The sequence below is a fragment of the Arachis ipaensis genome, chromosome B4 (assembly GCF_059453495.1).
Source record: "Arachis ipaensis isolate K30076 ecotype BB chromosome B4, ASM5945349v1, whole genome shotgun sequence".
NCBI classification, from domain to species: Eukaryota; Viridiplantae; Streptophyta; class Magnoliopsida; order Fabales; family Fabaceae; genus Arachis; species Arachis ipaensis.
In genome coordinates, this window is record NC_142439.1 from 1,280,317 (window position 1) to 1,301,313 (window position 20,997).

A 20,997-nucleotide genomic window follows, 5' to 3' on the forward strand; every position below is an offset into this window, starting at 1 on the left:
TCTCTTGCACTAAGCCATTATCCTTTTGCAAAAGGAAATAAAGTATCTTGACTTGTTGGATATTCTCTCACAGTTACAAAGCTTATAAAAAATGTAATAATAATAATAATAATAATAATAATAATAATAATAATAATAATAATAATAGAAAAAATTAATTTTATTTTAAAAATTAATTTAGATTTTATTTTGTTTGAAACAAAATAATTTAAATATTCTATTGAGGGTCCAGAAAAATAGAAAAAAAGTAAAGTGAATAGGTCATCTATGAAGAATTGAAGATATTATCCAAAATCTAGTGAAGCATTAAATGGGCGCCACATAGACGAGTCGAGGTGGGATTTAGTCATAACTAAGTGCTCGTCATGTAAGAATGAATGTGTGATATGATAAGGTATGAAATGGAAAGCATTGTGCATCCTGTATCCATTGGAACAATTCCAAAGTATCAAGTCATAAACTCAAATGCCACTTCTCTAAGTGTAGGCGTAAGCCACAAGTGCTTCTTTTCTCAGCTGCCACGCCTCAGACTTAAATCAAAGGGACTGGGTTTGGGACCCATACACGCCTCAGCCTCTGATGCTTCACAAAAATGGCTTCTTCAGCCAGTTGGTCAGTTCACTTCCATCTTTTCCCTCACTCTAATAACTTTCATCATCTCTATCTACCATCACCTCATAACTCGGAAAAATTATTATTACGAAAAATGTTAGATGACCATAAGAATTTATTGTTTTTTATTATCAATTAGTTATTGATGTTTAAAAGAATGGAATAAAGTATATTATTGGGTTGGAATTAGAGAATTGATGACTTAGTGTGAGACGCTTTTTATTTTTAGCATTGTGATTCAAGTGGTGTTTTTTAGCAATGTAGATACTTGATGTATTTTTTTGGAGTAGATATCACAAATCTAAAAGTCAAATTTATAGTTTTATTTTTTTAAAAAAAATACAAATCTAAAAGTTAGATTTGTGGTTTACAATTTTTTTTAACAAAACTGATCCACCGATTTACTTATCCCTTAAAAATCATTTTCAAATGCTCAAATTTTTTTATTACCCCAAATCAGATCCTAAGTTTTGTTTCCACTTTTCAAAACAAAACTGAGCCAGATTTGTAAATTCTAATTAATTTTTTTTATCTCTATATCCGTAAAAAACACACAATTTTTTCATAATTGAGCATAACATATTCTGAATTTCCATAACTAAAAGAATTAACCTAAGTGAGAGCCATAAAAAATCTCTAGTATTTTTCTATTATTATTATTATAAGTTATTTTGGTATCTAAAATTTTGATTTTGTCAAAACGGACTCACACATTTATTTTTGATAAAATGAACACTCAAATATCTATTTGGTTTGATAAAATGCTCTAATCATTAACCCATCACTTTGAATGATTAGGTCATTTTGTCATTTGAAGATTTATTTTGTCAAAATGAAAATGTTGGTATACATTTGAACTCTTCAGTTACCTGCTTAAAGCACTAGTTGTTGAATAGGATTGTGATTAACAAAGTGGTTGATCACATTGGAAACAAAACTGATCTACTTGCATTGATAGGAGATGGAGATACAAGGCACATAGGCTTCAAAGTTGAGATGCCAGGTGCATATGAAATTGCTTCTGTAAGTGATTTATATGAATCATTATACTTTTATATGGCTGAATATACTTCACATTAACTAGCTTGTTTTTGAATTATTCAGCGTGAGGTGACAGTTGGACGCGTTCCGGAGAAAGCTGACTTGGTGATTCCTGTTGCAACAGGTAAAATGTACGAGGAATGTTAGATTACTATCAGAATTTATTGTTTTTTGCCACAGTGTTAGCCGTTAATGTTTAAAAGTATAGGATAAAATATGTTGTTGGATTACTAAACCAAATAAACTACACTAAGGCTGCGTTTGTTTTTAAGAACAGGACATGATAAGACACTGAGAATAGGATAGGATAAGACAATGATGGACAGAGACACAAAATTTTGTGTTATTGTATTCTATTTGGTGATAAACTAGAACAAATTATAAAAATCCAATTTATTCTCATTTTTTTTCATTCAAAAAATTTAAGATGAAAAATATAATAATAAAAAATATAATTATGAAAAATTAACAAAAATAATGAAAAAAAATGAAAAATAAGTTGTGTCCCTTGTTAGTGTCTCCGTGTCTTTCCTATCAGGATGGACACAAAATACACTAATTCAGTGTCTCTGAACATATTGTCTCTATCCATGTTTCTTCTGTCAAATATAATTTTGTGTCTCTGTGTCCCTGTCTCAATGTCCTGTCTCTGTAAATAAACGCAGCCTAAAAGAATTGGGATGATGACTAAGTAACGACCAAAAACAATAAATTCTGATAGCTCTTAGCATTTCTCAAAAAGTACCACTTTGTGACACATCTGTTTTATTCTTTGTGTACTATGCTTTGTTATCGATTAACCAATTCAGTGATCTGATGTCAAATATAAAATTTGCTCTTACACTTGCAGTTTCTGCAGTGCATGCACGCATTCAGAAGAAACAAGGAAATCTTCTTGTCACAGATTTGGATAGCACCAATGGTACATTCGTCGACGACAAGCGGCTGAGACCGGGAGTAGTTACCACTGTATCTCCGGGGAGTAATATTACATTTGGTACCTACTGCAACACATCTTTATTCACTTGGTTATTTTCCTTAAGGAACGCTAGAAGACCATTAGAATTTATTGTTTTTGGCTATTAGTTAGCTATCAATGTTTAGAAGTATGTGATAAAATATGTTGGAAGAAGAGGTTAGATGGGATAATACCCGGAATAAATGAATTTAAATGGAAAAGGGGTTATTCCTATGTCATTTAGGAGTTTATTTTTTTTCCTTATAAGAAAGAAAAAACGAGTGCATGCTCATGAAACTCTAATTAAATTTGTACAAAGGGTAAAATTAGAAATAATTAATTGAAATGAAAGTATTTTAGGTATAAAATGTTATTAAAGTTTCAGTCTCCATCTCTAAAAATTTCAGTCTCTTGTGTCCCTACTTTTTGGAGGTATTGAAATACTGAAATTTTAGAGACAGAGACAAAAATTTTAGTACCAGTCTCTAAACTAACAAATACGATACTGAGTCTCCGTCTCTGTCTTAGTACCCAAAACAAACACTGCCTAAAAGGCCATACATTCTTAGTTTTCTTGTTATTCTTGAATAACTCTGTCAAAATTATATAGAAAATCATAGAAGGAAAGGGACTCTAGAAGAATATTTCAAACCAAATCTGAAATTGGAACATCAAAATTGTTCAATGCTCATGTTACTCTAGAAAAAGTACTACAATAATCTCGCTTCGTTTTTGTCAGGAGACACCCATCTGGCTATGTTTCGTGTATCGAAGGTCGAAGATGATACAACTGCAGACACCAATGAAGCAATAGAAGCTGCGGAAGAAACTGATAAGGAACCTGATAATGCTCAAACGGGTTGAAAATCCTGGTGTATGTTTTGTATCTGCTCTACTTAGAATAGTGTATGCTACAACAACCAAAAAAAGAAAAAAAAAATAATAATAATTGTGCATGCTACATCAGGTATACATGTTTTGTGTACTGAGAATAATAGAAGTGTGCATATTGTGATGAAAATGATTTTATCATATTGTCATGATGCCTTAGTGGTTGCTTAAATTTTATTAAATCTTTGACATTGCCATCAGCAACATAAAGTCTTCTATTCATAAAAAAAAAGTACTTATTTTTTTTATCTTTTTAAAAGAGATATTTTTTTAACAGATAAAAATTATTTTACATTTGGATAGACTTTTTAAAAAGAATTTTTAAATATTAAAAAGTCTAATGCTTTTGTTTTTTTTTTTTTTAAATAAAAGTACTTTTTTTTAAAGACGTATCTAAATAAGTTTTAAATTGAATAAAAATATTTTATTAAAAAAAAATTTACTAAAAAAAAGCTAATCCAAACTAGCACATATTAAACTAGCACATATTCAACTGCTCATAAGTCCAAAGATTCAATAAACCTTTAAATTTCATTTATTTCAAAAAAAAAGTACAAGCACAATTTAACTCCTTCTGGTGCACCTTTTATTCATCTTATATTGCAGTACTGTGCTTTATTTGTATGTTTTCTCTTCTTCTTTACACAATGAAAAATTCAATAATTTGAGTTATTCGCTATTGTTATTCATAATAATAGTAGTATTTAATTTGGAAGAATGCATTAAATTACAATAAAAGCTTCAAAGAAAAAGCAGTCGACCACATAGAAACAATCAAGAAATTGAATATCTATAAAACTAAATGACATTGAGAATGGAGAACTAAAAGAACATGGAGACAGAGACAATGAAGCCAAAAATGAAAGTGAGGACAGAGGCTTGAATGGTTGGAGCTCCATTAGCATTATCTTTATTTCCTGAAGGGCTGCTTGCAGCAGCTTCATTTGAAGATGGACTTGCATTACCTGAATGTTGTTGTTTACAATAAGTTAAAACTCCAAAATAATTGTTATAAATACACGTTGAAAATAAATTAAATCACAAATACACTGGTGGCCGATTTTAGTAACTAATTCTGGTGTACGAATAGTATTTTTGTATTATAAAGCAATGTTACATGGCTAGTAAATATTATCATTTTTAGCTAGCAATAATTTACACTCATATTTACAGACGTTTTGTACACAAAAAGCATATAATTTGTATCCACGTTTTTTTAATTTTGTAGACATGAATTAGTAAAATTTATTTGTTAAAAATAATTTAGTATTTATATTGACTAATAATAACCAAAATTACTAAAAATTGTTGGCTCTCAAGAATTTCTCTATATTATATATAGACTATTACTTTCACAAAGATGGCTTTAACCTCAACATAGTTTCTCAAAGATCAATAACTTCTATTCCAAGTGAATTTTACTATATTAATGCAAAGTTGATTAATAAGGAATTGAATATCTAACTGTGTATAAAATTCAAGTGGTATATATACCGGGACTAGGAGCAACTCCACTTGAAGAATTAGCGGTTGATCCTTTTGGTGCCAAACCTTCATTATTTATTTACACAAACGAAAATTAGTTAGCACAGATGCGGTTGGTAATGCTAGGGAGACAAAAAATACAGCAAGAACTTGCCTTATTTAGCATTTAATAAGATAAATTATGGCTGTTTTTGGCTAATTTTCTTTGGTTATGAAACATTTTCGCATAGTATATATCTGATCTTCGGCTACAACACTTTATTTTGGCATTAAAAAGGAAAGTTTATAAGTTTTTTTTTAAGAAAAAAGAAATTTGAGTAAATTATATTCTCCTCCCTTGACAAATAATTTTACTTTACTACATTTCTCTCCCTTATATTTTTAGCAAAGAACAACAGACTCCATGAAATGGAAAAGTTAAATACTTTTAGTAAATGTAGTTCATTCATATTAAGTTATTAACATATCATATCACAAGGATTTTAAAATTAGAAAAATATTAGTTAATATTTTAATATGGATTAATTATTTTCAAGATTCAGATAATTTTACTAAATTTATAAATAGATTCTTATATTTTAAAATTTGTAATTAAATTTTCATATTTTATAAAAAAATTTTAATTAGATTGTTAGCATCACAAAAATTGAAAAGAATCAGAATATTCTTAAGTATATAATTATAGGAACTAAATTTAAAAAAAAAATGTAAAAATAAGGACTCAGTTGCAAATTAGACTGTATTATCATATATCAAATTTTTTTTTTTAATTAAAGAAAGCTTAATTATTTGTTCTTTGTGATTATAAAAAGTATAATAGAAGATAATTATTTTTTTGGAAACAAATGTTTTATAATTATTTTATACAAACTTAAATATAGATTAGTAATGATTAGAAGTCATATTTCATTCTCCTAACTATCCTTATAGTTCTTAAATATGTATGAATTCAAAAAAAAAAAATATTTATAAGTTTTTCCAATTAATTTCCTACAAGAATATGCCTAAAAATCTATATACAAATTTAAAAGATATTACGGGGATCTCCATCTTAATTAAACCTATTAAATAATATACAATTGTTTTGGTAATAACAAATTTTATTTTAAAAAAATACAGTAAATGGTAAAGTACTTTGTATTGTTAAGGGAAAATGAAGTTTATCAATAATTTATTATGTATTTATTAAAAAAATTTAAATTTCTATTATAGATAATTTTAACAAATGCCACAAAAACATTTCCTAACAAAACCTGTAAGTAAAATAATTACAACGGTGAAAGTAAAGAATAATCAAATGATGGAAAACTTACTTGGTGATGCAGATTTACTTGGAGGCAAGGACACAGGGACTCCCACAGCTGTAACAAAAGAAACACTTGTTAAGACCAGGGACAAAAACAGCTGTTTTCAATTGAAAATGAAATAAAGAATCAAAAATATCTTTTTGAGTACAGGGATAAATACACATAATGTAAATCTATTCTCAAATTAGTCTTTTAAAAAATCACTCATTTTTTAAAGAATCCAATAGCTAATCGTTTAAAACCTTTTCAAAGAGGCAGTATTTAACATTTTCAGAAATTCAAAGTCTTTCCTTTCTCGTAAGCAAATCTCAATCAGAAACCAACCACACAATCAAACAACACAGTCATTAATTCAGTACCAAGGTTCATTTTCAAATGTAGCACGCCAGGACAAACATAACCAAGACAGACAAAGAAAGCACAAGCAGGTAGCAGTTACAGCAAATAGTTCAAGTAGCAGTTAAGAACAGTTTAGCAATTAGGCAAACCAAAACAAGTTCAAACCCAAGCAAAGCATACAAATGCATATGATGCATGTCTGTCCTATGGCTGATGAGGTTCATCTGTCGGTTATCCAGCCAACCCGACAAGTCTGAATTGTATTTTTAAATTTTTTTTAATTAAATTTATTATTTAAAAATTTTAAATTAGTTATGTTAATTCTTCTGTCATTTTATTTGTTAATGGTACTAGAATTTACTAATATAACACTTTAAATGATATTTTAATACACATCTAAAAATCTTAATTGATTATTAACATGATTAATTTATAAAATTAGATAAAATCAACTCTAAATTGAGAAATTTCATTGCCTCAAATTCTCTCTCCAATTAAGTTTTGATTTAATATAATTTTATAAACTTATTATGTTAATAGTTAATTAAGACTTTAGGTGTGTGTTGGCATATTACTTAATATTTTATATTAATAAATTTTGACACAATTAACAAACAAAATAACCAAAACACTAATATAATTAATTTAAAATTTTTAAATGATAAATTTGATTAAAAAACCTTTCAAAGATCAACTTAAAGAATTAGTAATTTTTTAGAGACTAATTTAACCATTTACTCAATATACATACGAAGATTTACACTTTAGATAGATTATATCTTAAAAAGATTATCAATAAATTTTTTTATTTAAATTAACTTGTTCGTATTTATGTAATGTTTATTATTTTCGAAAACTTTATTGGTATTTTTTGAGAGATTAATTTTTCAATGGTTTATTTGCTCTATTTTTTTTGGAGAAAAACCTAAAATAATTCCTGACAATTACTTCAAAAGATAATGAAGTCTTTGACAAAAAAAATGCTAATTCGGCTCTTGAGATTTATTTTTACGAGACTGATTAGTCTCTCTATAAAAAAAATCAATATTATTTTTTTTTTGCCTTTTCAAAATAATTGTCAGGCGGATGGGATATTCATTTTTTTTTTGTGCAAGTTAGTAAAATAGAAAAGACTCGCAATCAACTTTCTTGAACTAATAATAAACTTTTCTCATGGATTTAATGCTAAAACTAAGTTGAAGATGTGATGAATGAAAATGGATATACCTGAGCAGGTGCTAACAGGGGGAGTGGTGAGACGGCAAACAGAAGGAAGCTTAAGAGCTCTGTTGAGATCAATCTTGATTCCAACGGCGTCAGGATTCCCAAGCAGCTCACACAGGCAGATCGGGTTGCTATCAATCAGCCCTGCCAGCTCAGGACAGCACCCTTTGTCTGGCTTCGTTTCATTGCTCCCATCTTCCACATATGACAGGCAGTCTGACATGTTTAGCAATGCCGTGAAGCACACGTTCTCCGCCGGCGACGGAGCTGCCGCCGGAGAACCGCACTCTCCGCAGCTTGCTGCCATCGCCAGGACTAAAGCCACAAGGGCTACCGCCACTCTGCACCCACCGCCCATTTGATTCCTTTGATCTTCTCCAACAACAACTAGAGATTCTTTTAAAGCTGGCTTGGGTGGTTAAAATTTGGGGCTATGAAGGGAGAGAGGGTGGTAGGTTCTATCTCGTTACTATAAATAAATACAAGAGTGACTTTCTTCACTTGGAAACCGGTTCCCTAACTTTAGGTGGCTGAATTTATTGAAATTAACAGCCAACCAACTCATTGTGTACCATGCTGATGCCACCTCTCTTTGTCTCTCTCTCTCTCTCTCTCTCTCTCTCTATTCACATCTATTGATGCAACTTCCACCCTCTTTGAATTAAAGGCGAGAACGGTTCGATCCAAAATTAGGATTTTTTTTTTCATAAATAAAATATAAAATATAAAAATATAGATCCTTTAAAATAAATTTGGTTACATTCATGTCCTATTTTTTTTTGGCCAATTCTATGGTGTTTATGAGTTGGTGCCTAAATTTTGTCTATTTTATTTTTTGTAGTAAGTTTTGATTTTTTAAAAATTATTTATTGTTATATCTTTTAAATTAAATATTATTTTTTAATTCTTTTTAATAAATAGGCATCACTTTTTAGGCACCATAGCATTCACCTTTTTTTTATGATTCAACTAATGAACTATGTTACATATACACTAAAATTAACTACTAAAATCAACTATTAGTATAAAATACATATTAGAATATAAATATACATTGAAAATAAATTAAATTACACATGTATTTATACATAAATACATTAGGTAGCGTTTGGTGGAAAGACAAAGACGGAAAGACAGAGATTGAAATAAACTTCAGTATTTTGTTTCGTGTAAAATTGGAGACAGAAATTGAAACAAGAATAAAACTCTAATTTAATTTGCATAAAGGATAAAATTAAAATTAATTAATTAAAATAAAGGTATTTTAGGTATAAAATGTTATTAAAGTTTCAGTCTCCATCTCTAAAAATTTTAGTCCTCTATGTCCCTATATTTTGGAGGTACTGAAATACTGAAATTTTAAAGACAGAAACAGAAATTTTAGTACCAGTCTCTGAACCAACAAACATGATACTGAGTCTCCATCTCTCAGTCTCTGTTTCAGTACCTTAAAATAAACGTTACCTTAGTGACTAATTTGGGTGTATATAGTATTTTTGTTAACTAATAAGTACTTTGAAAATACAAGTTAAATTTATTAATAAAAAATTGGTCTTCTATGTTTGGGTTTAATCTTGTTTTAGTTTCTAAGATTTAAAGTATTCTATTTAAATGCAAAAAAATTTTATTTAATTTCAATATAACCCTGCCGTGAAGTCAATGTTAATAATTAATGAAACTCAATTTTAGTTATATAAAATTTATATAACCAAACTCTTCGAATGTCGAGAGTAATTTTTCAGGATAGAGGTGATAATGACTTTGTTCTCGTTGCCACAGGTGAACTTTTCTGCGAAAAACGAATTCTCGAAAATGTTCTTCATATGCTTGAACTAAGACTAGTAGCTCGCGGTGATGCATTCGTTGTGGATAGTGTGCCTGTCGAGTTTGTACCTCTTATTCAGAGAAAGACATTAAGATTTGGTGGAATAGTGACCTTAATTATTTAACATTAATTTTACAATATGACTACAATGAAATTAAATAATTTTTTTTTTGAATTTAAATAGAATACTTTAAATTTTAAGGATCAAAACAGAATTAGATCTTAATGTAGAGAATCAATTTAATACTTTACCTAAAAGAATTATAATTTTCTGCGTACTGATATTTTTTTATATATATTTAAGATATATCATATAGAAATAAAAAGATACATATTTGTATATTTAATTTTTTTTTAGTTTTCTACTATATTTTTTAATTTGACAAATCAAAAACTAATCCGTCGCAATACAAAATTTTATTTAAAAAATTGTTATTAGCTAATAAATTATTACATATACATATTTTCTTAAACAAATTAATAAACTAACCACAGCACAAACTCAACTTATTTACCAATATATTCTATATTTATCAAGATCCATCATATTTTTTTGGGTGCATAAAAATTAACACATCCAATACCCACACCCCGAAAAGGCCTCTTAAGTGTATTCAAATGGGTGAAAGATTGATTTGTGATTCAAATTTATGGATCCTCAATGAGCCATAACTCACACGGTATTCCACCCTCTCTCCATTTTAAAGGTTTCGGATTCGAATCCTACCTATAACCGAGAAGAAAAAATTGGTAAATAGGTGAAAAATGTATGGGTGTGTATTGTGTACCTAGAATTAGAAGTTGTCCAATCTATTGAAATACCTAAAATTGGGAGTTGTTCAATCTACCAACAAAAAATAAAATAAAATAAAATCTGTGGATCTAATGTAAGGCAACATAGGCACACTAGAACCCTGAACCCTTGGCTGAGTCTGAGTCTCGGTGACAATGTTTGCGGTGGCAGCGGAGTCCACAATGGTCCTCCTCCGCGTCAGAGTATTGAGTACACGTCACTTCTCCATCACGAGGCTGTTGCCGGACAACAACAACAAATGGCATACACTTCCTCCCTTCTCTCCCACTCCTACTTCTCTCTCCGCCTCCGCCTCCACTACTGCCCTCAAATGGGTTCTCCGCTGCTGTCCCCACCTTCCCAAACCCCTCGTCCACAAGCTTTTCCGTCTCAGGCAGGTTCGAAGATCCTCCTCTCCTACCATAATCAAACGGGTAGCTCCTTCTACTCTCAATTTCACTTTATTTATTTATTAATTTATTTATTTTTTTTACTTTCCCCTTCTCTTCCCTCCTAAGCCCTAACCATATCATCAACATTAGGTGGCAGCTAAGGATACGTTGAACTCAGGAGATACCATCTTTCTTCCTCTCTCTGTTAAACACATTCCCACGGAGAAGAAACGTCACTCTGATCTCACCCCTCAGCAAATTCAATTTGTCCGCAGTCTTGTCCTTTATAAGGTTCTTCACTTTTAGCTTCTCTTCAATTTTTTCCCATCTTTTTTCTCTAGTGCTATCTCAAACCTGTCTTTATCTTTCTCGGAATTCGTAATGCGACGCACTTATCGAAACTAGGATCCTGCTGTTCTTGTCTTGAACAAACCTCCAGGAATGCCAGTGCAGGTAATTAACTAACTTTGAAAAAAAAGAAAGCTTTAATAATGATATTTCTTAGAGGAATGCTAGAGGGTCATCAGCATTTATTGTTTTTGGCAATCGGTTTGCCTTTAATGTTTAAAAGTATGGGATAAAATATGTTGTTGGATTACTAGATTAAAGGAACTAGACTAAATGAATTGAGTTGATGGCTAAGTGATGACAAAAAATAATAAATTCTGATGGCTTGTTAGCATTTTTCTTTCTTATAATAAGATGGTTTCTGTGTATGAATAGGGTGGCACCAACATCAAGAGGAGTTTAGACGTCTTAGCTGCAGCATGTTTAAATTTCGAGTACCCGGACTCCCCTCGCCTGGTGAGCTTATTTTCGAGTTTATTAAATGATTCTCTCTGAAAATTTTATTCTTTAATGAATTGTATGTCGGATTGTTGGTATAATCAACTTACATTTCTCTCTTATTAAAGCTCTGGTGTTGATACTTTGAGAAATGATATGTATATCAGGTACATAGACTAGACCGAGACTGTTCTGGCATTCTGGTGATGGGAAGGACACAGACCAGTGCTACCATTTTGCATTCCATCTTCAGGGAGAAAACTTCAACAGCATCAGATGATGTGGGTGATTTCTGCTTTTCTATCGAATGCTTCACTTGTGCTGATGTGCTTGTTAGAATCTTAGCAACATTGATTCTCATTTTCAATTTTGATTTTGTTCCTTTTCTCCCATTGATATGGTGCCATTTGATCTTAAATAGATTGATGCAGAAAATAGAATCCTACAAAGAAGGTATATTGCGCTGGTCATTGGGTGTCCAAGACGTCCAAGGGGGTTGATTACTGCTTCACTCGGTAAGGTTGTACCGGTCTTGGCACTTTTTTATCAGAAGCATGTTAGGTTGCTAATTCCCCCAACTCTTATCTGATTTGCATTTTGAAATACACCTTGGCGTGTGCTGCATCAATCCTGACAACAACTTATGTAATTTTCAGATGTGTTGAATACTTGAACTTATAAAACAGTAATTTGCATACACTGCATATATGAAAAATTTTACTTGGTCTTAGCTTTTTGTGCTGCTAACAATATGCCATGTGCATACCAAAATATGAACTCCCATTTTCTGAAGATAAAAGAAAAAAAAATCATACATCGACCCGTCTTTCTATTAATAATATCTAAATTAGCTTCTTGTATTAACTATTAGGTAAAATATCACTGATTTGACGAACATAAAAAGCTCATCGTATGTAGTAAACTCTTTTGTTTGATTGCAGGTTGTGGTTGACAATGGAAAATCTGATCGTATAACCATAGTTGACAATTCAACATTATTGTCTTCACAGCATGCAATTACAGAGTATCATGTGATTGGATCATCATCGCATGGTTAGTAATAAACCCTACTTTAAATACCTTGTTCTCTACTTTCTGTATTTGTTTTCCCATTAATACACTCAGACTGGAATGCTATCACGCTGATACCTTTCAGGTTCTCTTTTCTTTCTTCACTCTCATTTCTAATCTCCCCTCTCTACTATTCTTACACTATCTGTTCTTATTCTGCATCTCCCTCGTCTTAATATTTGTGGTACCAAGCTCTTGCAGCATATTTAGTCATTCTATAAACAACTACAAGAAATAGTGTCATGCTTGAGGCCTTAGGTAAGCCCCCAATAAAAATCCATGGAGATGTCAACCCAAACATTTGTGGGAATCGGAAGAGGTTGCAACAACCCAGCGGGGAAGAGAGTGGAATATTTATTCCGTTGGCATATATCTCACAATTCCAAACAAAGTCAAGAATGGGAATTTTCATCCCTTCCCAATACATGAGGGCAGAAGTTTCCTTGAAAGTTCTAAAGAGACCAGAATGACCAACCGTTTGGTGCCATGGAGTTCTTGTAGGATCGTAGGAATCCACCTAGAAGTGTTTGCATTCACTAACCTCCCTTTGTACATGAGCTTCCCGTGCTTCATCTGAAAACCCTGCAACAGATTCTGAATAAAGCCCTGGAGCTTTTGGTCATTCCGCACCTTGTAAGACTTCTAGATGTAATCATCAAACTCAACAGATCCAGTACAGAGATAGAGTAGAGTAGATAGGAGAATTAAGCTAAGATATAGTAGAATAAGAAGTAGAAAGAAGCAAGTCACGGACGCAGGATATATCAATGTGAAAATCTCCAGAACAGTGAAGTATGTATTGAAATAAGTGTATAAAGCAAACACAGAAAAGGGTATTTGGCTTTCCAGAGGCCAATTCTCTCCCTAAAGACCAGTTGCTCTTTCATATATATATATATATATATATATATATATATTTCTCTTCCAACCAATTGCTAAAGTCAAGTTGCTCTCAACACTTATTCAGTTATTATTTCTTCTCCTCCTATATCTGTATTTGAGAGGGGTAATTTATCCGTGCTGCCGCTGAATTTCTTGGCTGCTGGGTGCGTCACAATATCCCTCCCCCCCCCCCCCCTCTTTCTTCCTCACCCAAAACCAGCTGCAACTTCTCTGCCAACTCCCAAGTGCTCTCAAAGTCTGCTAGGTTTTGCCCTTCTAGCTCTCCAAGCCTATTGCAGAGCGTTTCCAGGACCCATTCAGGCTGAACCACAAGCTCCCCCTTCCTTAGTAAGTCGGGTAGAGGTTGAGGTTCAAAAGAAGGGAAACATGGAACACATGATGTATTCTAGCTGAATCAGGGAGCTTGAGCCTGTAAGGGACCAATCTTTTCCAGGAACTTAAAAGGACCATAAAATTGAGCACATAATTTCTGATTGGACCTGGTTGCTAGGGACTTCATCCTGTATGGTTGGAGCTTCAAATACACAAAATCCCCGACAGCAAAAACCACCTCACGCCGTTTCTTATCAGCAGCTTGCCTCATTTGATTCTGTGCTCTGTTTGACTGAACATTCGTAGATAGAAATAGTAGTTTACTCATTTCATGAATATAATATCTCCTGAGAATCCGACTTATGCCACTTCTAATAATGCAGGTTACACTTGGCTTGAGCTGTACCCTTTAACTGGTAGAAAGCACCAGGTAAAAAAATTGGTAATGAACCTATTTATCAACTCAAATGAGATCCAGTGTTTTTGTTGCTTATAATGTTTGCTGGTTCCGCAGCTTCGAGTCCATTGTGCCGAGGTGTTAGGCACACCGATAGTTGGGGACTACAAGTACGGATGGCAAGCTCACAGGAAGTTTGGACCTGATAATTTGTCTGACGTGGACTCAAGTGAGGAGCTATGCAAGGAAGAAATGCTACCCTTTGGCCTCACTATGAACAAAGGAAGCATTTCCGAAAGGTGTCCTCGTTTACATCTTCATTGCAAGCAAATAGTTTTGCCCAATATATATCGAGCACTGCAAGATGTGCAATCACCTCACTACGATCTAAACCAAGTGGGGAATCTTGCGTTGACAGCACCTTTGCCGCCATACATGCAAAGGAGTTGGGATATCACGAATTCTTGAGTTATGATTAGTTGAGATGTTAAGCAGCTTTTGCAATTCACTTTATCTCATCAAGATAAATGTCTTCTTCGATTCAAGACATAACTCGGGAGTTTTGCAACTGCAGTAGCTCGTGCAATTTTCCAGAACTTGACTGGCATTGCATTTTGCATAGTAAGCGTTGAAGAAATAACTGTGTGCTGATTTTGGACCATAGCTCAGGAAATTGCACTCTCTGATTACGAGTTAGAGATCAACGGAGCCAGCAAGACATAGGTATTAATACAGTGACATATTCTAGAAACATAATAGCCAATTCATGAACAGAAATGGTGGTGCATTTACATTATTTATTTTTACTGACAGCCATTAGTGATTGCTGTAGTCCATGTTTTTATGGCTGATATATGACTCTCTCTCTCTCTCTCTCTCCCTCTCCCTTCCCCTCCCCCTCCAGGCAGCCAAATTCTTTTAAACCCAGTCCAACCAAGTCCTCTTACCTTTGCGCTTCTTCAACGAGGTCTCATCCTCCTACTCCTTTTTCTTATTTTTTATTTATTTATTTATTTTTCTCCTTTTACTCCTCATTCTCTTTCATTATTATTGTCGTCATTTTCTTTATCTTCTTTTATATATGTTCACTGAGCACAGCAATTTGATACACTACAGAAATTTTGATGCACAGTATAAAAATTTTGATGCATAGCACAAAAATTTGTTAAAGATCACATGTTGAAAACATTGATACCTATTTAATAAAATACACACAATATATAAATTTTTGAAGGATTATATGCCCAAAATATTGACTTACTCAATTAATAAAATACTTTTGAAGCAAAAATTTATGTTATGTATCAAAATTCTTATATTATATCAATAGGTTTGTGTTATGTGTATAAATTTTTGTACTATATCAATAAGTTTGCGCTTTTCAAAAAAAAATTTGTGTTGGAACTTGCTAAAGTATCGAGAAGGAGAAAGTGGTGATGTATACAGGTGGGGTTTTTGTTTTTTTGATTGGATTTGTACTAACTTAGGGTGTGTTTGGTAACCATGTTTGAAAACTTCAATTTTTTGTTTGGCTAATTTTCTTTTCTACAAACGCAGAAGTGATTTTGTTCATAATCCGTTGCACTAACGTGCTTTTAGCTACTACTTTCAACATTTATTTTTCTTTTACCGACTTTATCCTTTATACATGTTATTGCATTATTTATAAAATTTTTATTATTTTTTTCTATATGAATTCTTTTTTTATTATTTATTATTTATATTTTTTATTATTTTTTTATTTGACATTATATATTTTTATAATTATAATTTTTGTGTATTATATTTATTATTATCTTCTTATAATAGAATTTATTGATTCCATTAGGTAAAATAAATTAAACAAAAAAATTAACCATAAATAATAATAATAGTTAAAAATTATAACGTACTAAAAAAGAATACTAAGAATATTAAAAATATACTATATAAACATATAAAAAAAGTATAAAAAAGAAAATTAAATATGTATAAAAAATAACATTATAATTTAATGTCATGTTCTTTTAAATAATTATCTATTTAAAAGTAATTTTAACTAATATTATCCAAACAATATTTATTTTATCAAATTAATTTTGGTAAAGACTTGCCAAACATAAATCATGTTGACACAAACTTACTTCTATCCAAAATCAATTTTATAAAATCACTTTTATTCAAACTCCAGTTTGACAAACCAAAATTCAAATACACACTTAGTTTGACTTTGTTACAAAGGTTAAGTACTTTTTTGTCCCTAAAGTTTGGTGTGAAAATCAAATTCGTTTTCTGACATTTTTTTATTATTAAAATTATCTTTAAGGTTACAAAATATTATAAAATCATCTTTTTGTCCATAAACAATATTTTTAGACTATTTTGCTCTCACCACTAACCCCCAACCCCTTCTTCGTGATCACTCAGCCTCTTACTCTCTCTCTTTTTCTCTTTTTCCCAAACTCTTGCTCTCCCTCTTCACTAACCCCTAATCACATCAACAATCCAACGACAACAACAATTGCAAAATAAATAAAAATCCAACAACAGCAATAATCACAAGTCTAACCATCACACCTCCACTACCTTAGCCTTTTTTTTCTCTTACTGCAATAAAACCATTACAAGTCTAACCTAGACTCTACCAAAATCAACAACAACAACAATAGAGACAAAGAAAAATGATATAGAAGAAAGAAAATTAGAAAAAATAAAAGAATGAAGAACAAATTGAAATCCAGGAAATTAAGTAAAAGGAAAAAATGGAGGAAAAAATTTGGCTGAAATCCAAGAAATAAAGCACAGAGCTATTGCAACAACAACAAACCACAAAACACAATGTTTTTTTCTGTATTTTGTACCAATTCAAACAAAAAACATAATATTTTTCTCTGTAACAACAAAACACAGAAGCCAGTAGAAGCCGATGGAGCACTTTCCCTCAAAACAAACCCCAGAATACCCAACACCCACTTCCCCTCACGCATGGAACACTAAACCTAATGACTTTACTCTTGCCGAAGACCTTCTAGAAGCAACCGGATCTAATGCTTAATGCGTGTGCCTTCGAAGAAGCAGAACAGAGAGAATCAAAACACAGAAAGGGAGAGAGAGAGAGAGGAATCGAAGAAGGAGAAGATGTTGAGCAAGGCGATGCTAGCGACGAGCAAGACCATCGTTGTCGTTGTCGAACTGAGGAGAAGGGAACGACGAGAGAGAGAGAGAGAGGCCGAGTTTGAAGGGGAAGTTTGGATCTGAGTTTCGGCTTTCTTCGAGACGTTATTAAAAAACTGTACCATCAGTGGCCACAGTCTTCAACGACGACAACGATATTGATGCTGAACTCCTCAATATTCTCCGGCACGGCAACGGCGGCTAGGGGGCGGAGGTGAGTGGCGTGGTGGGAGAGTGAGCTGTGGTTGTTGTGGAAAGGAAAATGGAGGAAAGGTTTGGTGAGATTGAAGGGTTTGTGAAGATGAAGAAGAATTTAAGGTTAAGGGTATTTTAGTAAAAAAAATAATAAAAGGATGATTTTATAACGTTTTGTAACTTTAAAGATGATTTTAATAATAAAAAAAAGGTCGAAAACGAATTTGATTTTCACCCCAGACTTTAGAGATGACAAAAAATACTTAATCTTTGTTATAAAAGTGCTTGTATTTAATCCTAAACTCGACCTCTAACCGCTATTCTTGACTTTAGGACTATACAGGTGCTTGTTTTCTTGAAATTTAGAACCAAAGGTTAATTAGAAATCTTTTATTTTGTAAATTTTTAATAATAAAATATGAATAAATTATTTCGTGAAATTATAAAATTTTAAATTTTATTAATTTAAAATTTATTGAATTTGAATATTTAAAATTGTATATTAAATTTTTAATAATTTTATTATATATTTAATTAAACCAATTTAACTACTATTCGATTCCAGTTGGATTATTAAACTATTAAATCAATTATGTGACCGATTCAATGACCGATTCAGTTCTCACAACTTTAATGTAAATGTAATTGAATTTAAACTAACATTAAATTCTTTAAAGTTTGTATTTTTATAAGGCACTTAACTTAAGTCGCTATATAAAAAAAATATATAGTTTTAAATAAAGAATTTTTAGAATAATTTATATTTAATGAATAATAAATGCTTCAAAAATATAGTTTTTTCCTCTCTAAAACTAATTTCTTCGCTAAAAAAAAAATTTCATTTACACCCCTTTCAAAAAATAAACCCTATTTATAAAGCGATGTTGTATATACAACCTTTTTTTATCATTATCCATTTATATAAAAATATTTGACTAAAATAATTAAATATAAGTTAACTTTGTATATCACACAAGCTTGCCTTGACTAAAGAATAAATTAAAATATTCAATGATGAAGAGTCTGCAAAATGATCTAAACACAATACTTTGTAAAAGCACAAATTAAAAGTCTAAGATAAAAAAGAAAAACAAAGTCAAGGGATAAACAAAGTCAAGGGAGTATCCAAACAGGAGGACAAAAAAAGTTAACATCTGATAACATATCTTGACAACTCCCATCTTCTAAATTGAAGATGCCAATGTTATGATAGTAACTCTCTACTATTGATTGCTCTTCAACCAAGCTATCTGTAAAGTAGATTTGATTTCCTTTGGAATTTAAAAGATCGCCAGCAAACATATGAGCAGAAGCATTAAATCCAATTACCAGTATATAATTTCCCAAACTACTAATCCTTGACCATGCCTTTGAATCTTTCTTCAATTCATAAATATCGAATTTGGTAGTCTTATAATAACGTTCCTCTTCCTCACAAATCAAATTAATAAGATGTCTTACCACCATCAATAAAGTTCCATCAGCAGTCCCAATCAGATATTTTTTATTAATGTCTTTTTTAACAGTATCAAATGGAGTTGAGGGTTTAAAAATTCTTACCACGGGCTCTGCTTTTGTCATTGTATCAAATTCGTATAGCTGCCCATCATGTTCTATTGCATATATCTTCTGTTGAAAAAATATGACATCTTGAAAATATGGCCTAGGCCTTGTTGGTAATTTCAGCCATCTCCGATTACTTGACTTGTAAAAGGCCAACCTACAAGATCCATATAAAACCACCGCCATAAAATTAATGTCATCGGGAGCTGAATTTATAATAACCTTCCAAACTAGAAATTTATTTGCCAGGATGGTTTCCTCGGTGATCATGGAGTGTCCACGAAAGAAATAACTACATTCATCCCCGTTTTGAATTACATCCGGCAGATCTGAGATTGGAGGAAGATCCAAGCAAACTTTTGTCAATGGATTTAACATTCTTATGGTGCCTTCATACATGGATACAATTATTAACCATCCATAACAAGAACCACGGATAAGGCCGTCTTGCAAGTCTGGAAGTGTGAGATGGTAAATCCCCTTCTCTTCAAGACTATTACTGTCAAGAATTTCTTTAGTAGCAGCACCGCCACCAATAGGTAATAGCAGCCAGGGAGCTTTGTTGCCATTGAGGATCTTCGGAAGTTTGAAGTTCCACTGCTTGCAAATCAATCGAAGTTGAAGATAGTCATCGTATAAATGGAACCGCATTGTAAATTCGTCCAACATATCTTGATGAATGTTTGTCCATTGATCAACTACCTCTCCCATGATACGTGTATGTCAGCCTCACACCCGAAGTGCTTGTGTTTTTTAAAAACACAAGTTTCTCATTTTGTATTTGGTAATTTAAAAAAAAACTTGCAACTTTTAAAAAATTGGGATATTTTTTGAAAACAACTAAAATGGAGTTTTTCAACTTGTACTTTTTAAAATTTAAATTCGTATATTAACTAATTTTTAAATTTAACGTTTAAATTTATGTCTTTTATAGTATTTTTAAATTTTAAAAGCTATTTTACTAAATATAATTATTATTACTTGTATTTATTAAAAGTCATTTTTAGTTTGATTTACCAAATATAAATATTACACTTTTTAAAAAATTATCTTTTAAAAGTTAACTTTTATAAACTATTTTTAAAAAGGATTAATCTCTACATACAAGTGTTTTGTATTTACAAGCTTTACAAGTCTGAACGAAATCTACTCATTAAACGCGCTGCTTGTTACGTGCCTTTCTAACAGAATTTTAAATCAATTCAAATCAATTAACGCACAAATATATAACTTCCATTTTTCAAAAGATTTCGTTTCTTTTTTCGAGTTTTTTGCCAAATTTGTTGGATCTCCCTCATCTGTTCTCTCTTTGCTTTGTTTTTTTTTCGATTTTCATGGTTTCTGAAATCAAACTTTGAAATTATTTTGAAGATAATAGAACTTTCGAAATACACCCAAACGATTACATAAATACACCCAAATAGTTACAGAAATACACTCAAACGGTTACAAAAAGGATTACAGAAATACACCCAAACGGTTACAGAAATACACCCAAAGGATTACAGAAATACACCCAAACGATTTAAGAAATATACCCAAAACAGGGGGAGACAGTATATTTCTTCTTGAAATCTTTTAATGTTTTGTTGGTTAAGGATGAGGCACATGGCAAAGACAATCTAGAAGAAAAACCTAGAAGAACAGCAAAACAGTACTTTGAATAATGTTTCTTCCTTTTTTCTGGTAATTTTTTATGGAGATTTGTATCTTTTCTTCTTGATTTCTTCTACTCTTCATGGGGAATTGG

The 20,997-nt window shown here is 31.5% G+C and overlaps 5 protein-coding genes across 8 annotated transcripts in view; 3 read left to right on the forward strand and 2 right to left on the reverse strand.

Moving 5' to 3' along the window:
- LOC107638334 (SH2 domain-containing protein A) overlaps positions 1-20,997 on the forward strand; it is a 209,187-nt gene that overhangs the window by 48,250 nt on the left and 139,940 nt on the right. The window lies entirely within an intron of this gene.
- LOC107638327 (SMAD/FHA domain-containing protein) lies at positions 301-3,654 on the forward strand. 2 transcript variants are annotated; one of them, XM_016341549.3, is made up of 5 exons: positions 301-612; positions 1,571-1,635; positions 1,717-1,777; positions 2,504-2,650; positions 3,351-3,654. In XM_016341549.3, the coding sequence occupies exons 1-5, from the start codon at positions 378-380 to the stop codon at positions 3,473-3,475; spliced, it is 633 nt and encodes a 210-aa protein (XP_016197035.1). In that variant the 5' UTR covers positions 301-377; the 3' UTR covers positions 3,476-3,654. The 2 variants fall into 2 exon arrangements, with proteins under 2 accessions (XP_016197035.1, XP_016197036.1); XM_016341550.3 differs by having other exon boundaries at positions 318-612; positions 3,354-3,654.
- On the reverse strand, positions 4,158-8,492 carry LOC107638328 (non-specific lipid transfer protein GPI-anchored 2). The gene is made up of 4 exons (XM_016341552.3): positions 7,861-8,492; positions 6,301-6,348; positions 4,997-5,053; positions 4,158-4,467 (listed from the first exon to the last, which is right to left on the reverse strand). Exons 1-4 carry the CDS (start codon positions 8,213-8,215, stop codon positions 4,325-4,327), a joined length of 603 nt encoding a protein of 200 aa, XP_016197038.1. The 5' UTR covers positions 8,216-8,492; the 3' UTR covers positions 4,158-4,324.
- Positions 10,566-15,298, forward strand: LOC107638326 (Pseudouridine synthase family protein). Of its 2 annotated transcripts, XR_015881379.1 has the most exons (10): positions 10,566-10,909; positions 11,018-11,158; positions 11,273-11,320; positions 11,591-11,671; positions 11,821-11,934; positions 12,075-12,173; positions 12,595-12,706; positions 14,323-14,369; positions 14,454-14,978; positions 15,241-15,298. XR_015881379.1 is itself a non-coding variant. In XM_088485825.1 (9 exons), exons 1-9 carry the CDS (start codon positions 10,631-10,633, stop codon positions 14,802-14,804), a joined length of 1,272 nt encoding a protein of 423 aa, XP_088341951.1. In that variant the 5' UTR covers positions 10,566-10,630; the 3' UTR covers positions 14,805-15,187. The 2 variants fall into 2 exon arrangements, 1 of the variants encoding a protein (XP_088341951.1); XM_088485825.1 differs by lacking the exon at positions 15,241-15,298 and having other exon boundaries at positions 14,454-15,187.
- On the reverse strand, positions 18,601-20,004 carry LOC107635816 (putative F-box protein At5g55150). Its single transcript, XM_016339378.2, has one exon. It carries the CDS (start codon positions 19,956-19,958, stop codon positions 18,798-18,800), a length of 1,161 nt encoding a protein of 386 aa, XP_016194864.1. The 5' UTR covers positions 19,959-20,004; the 3' UTR covers positions 18,601-18,797.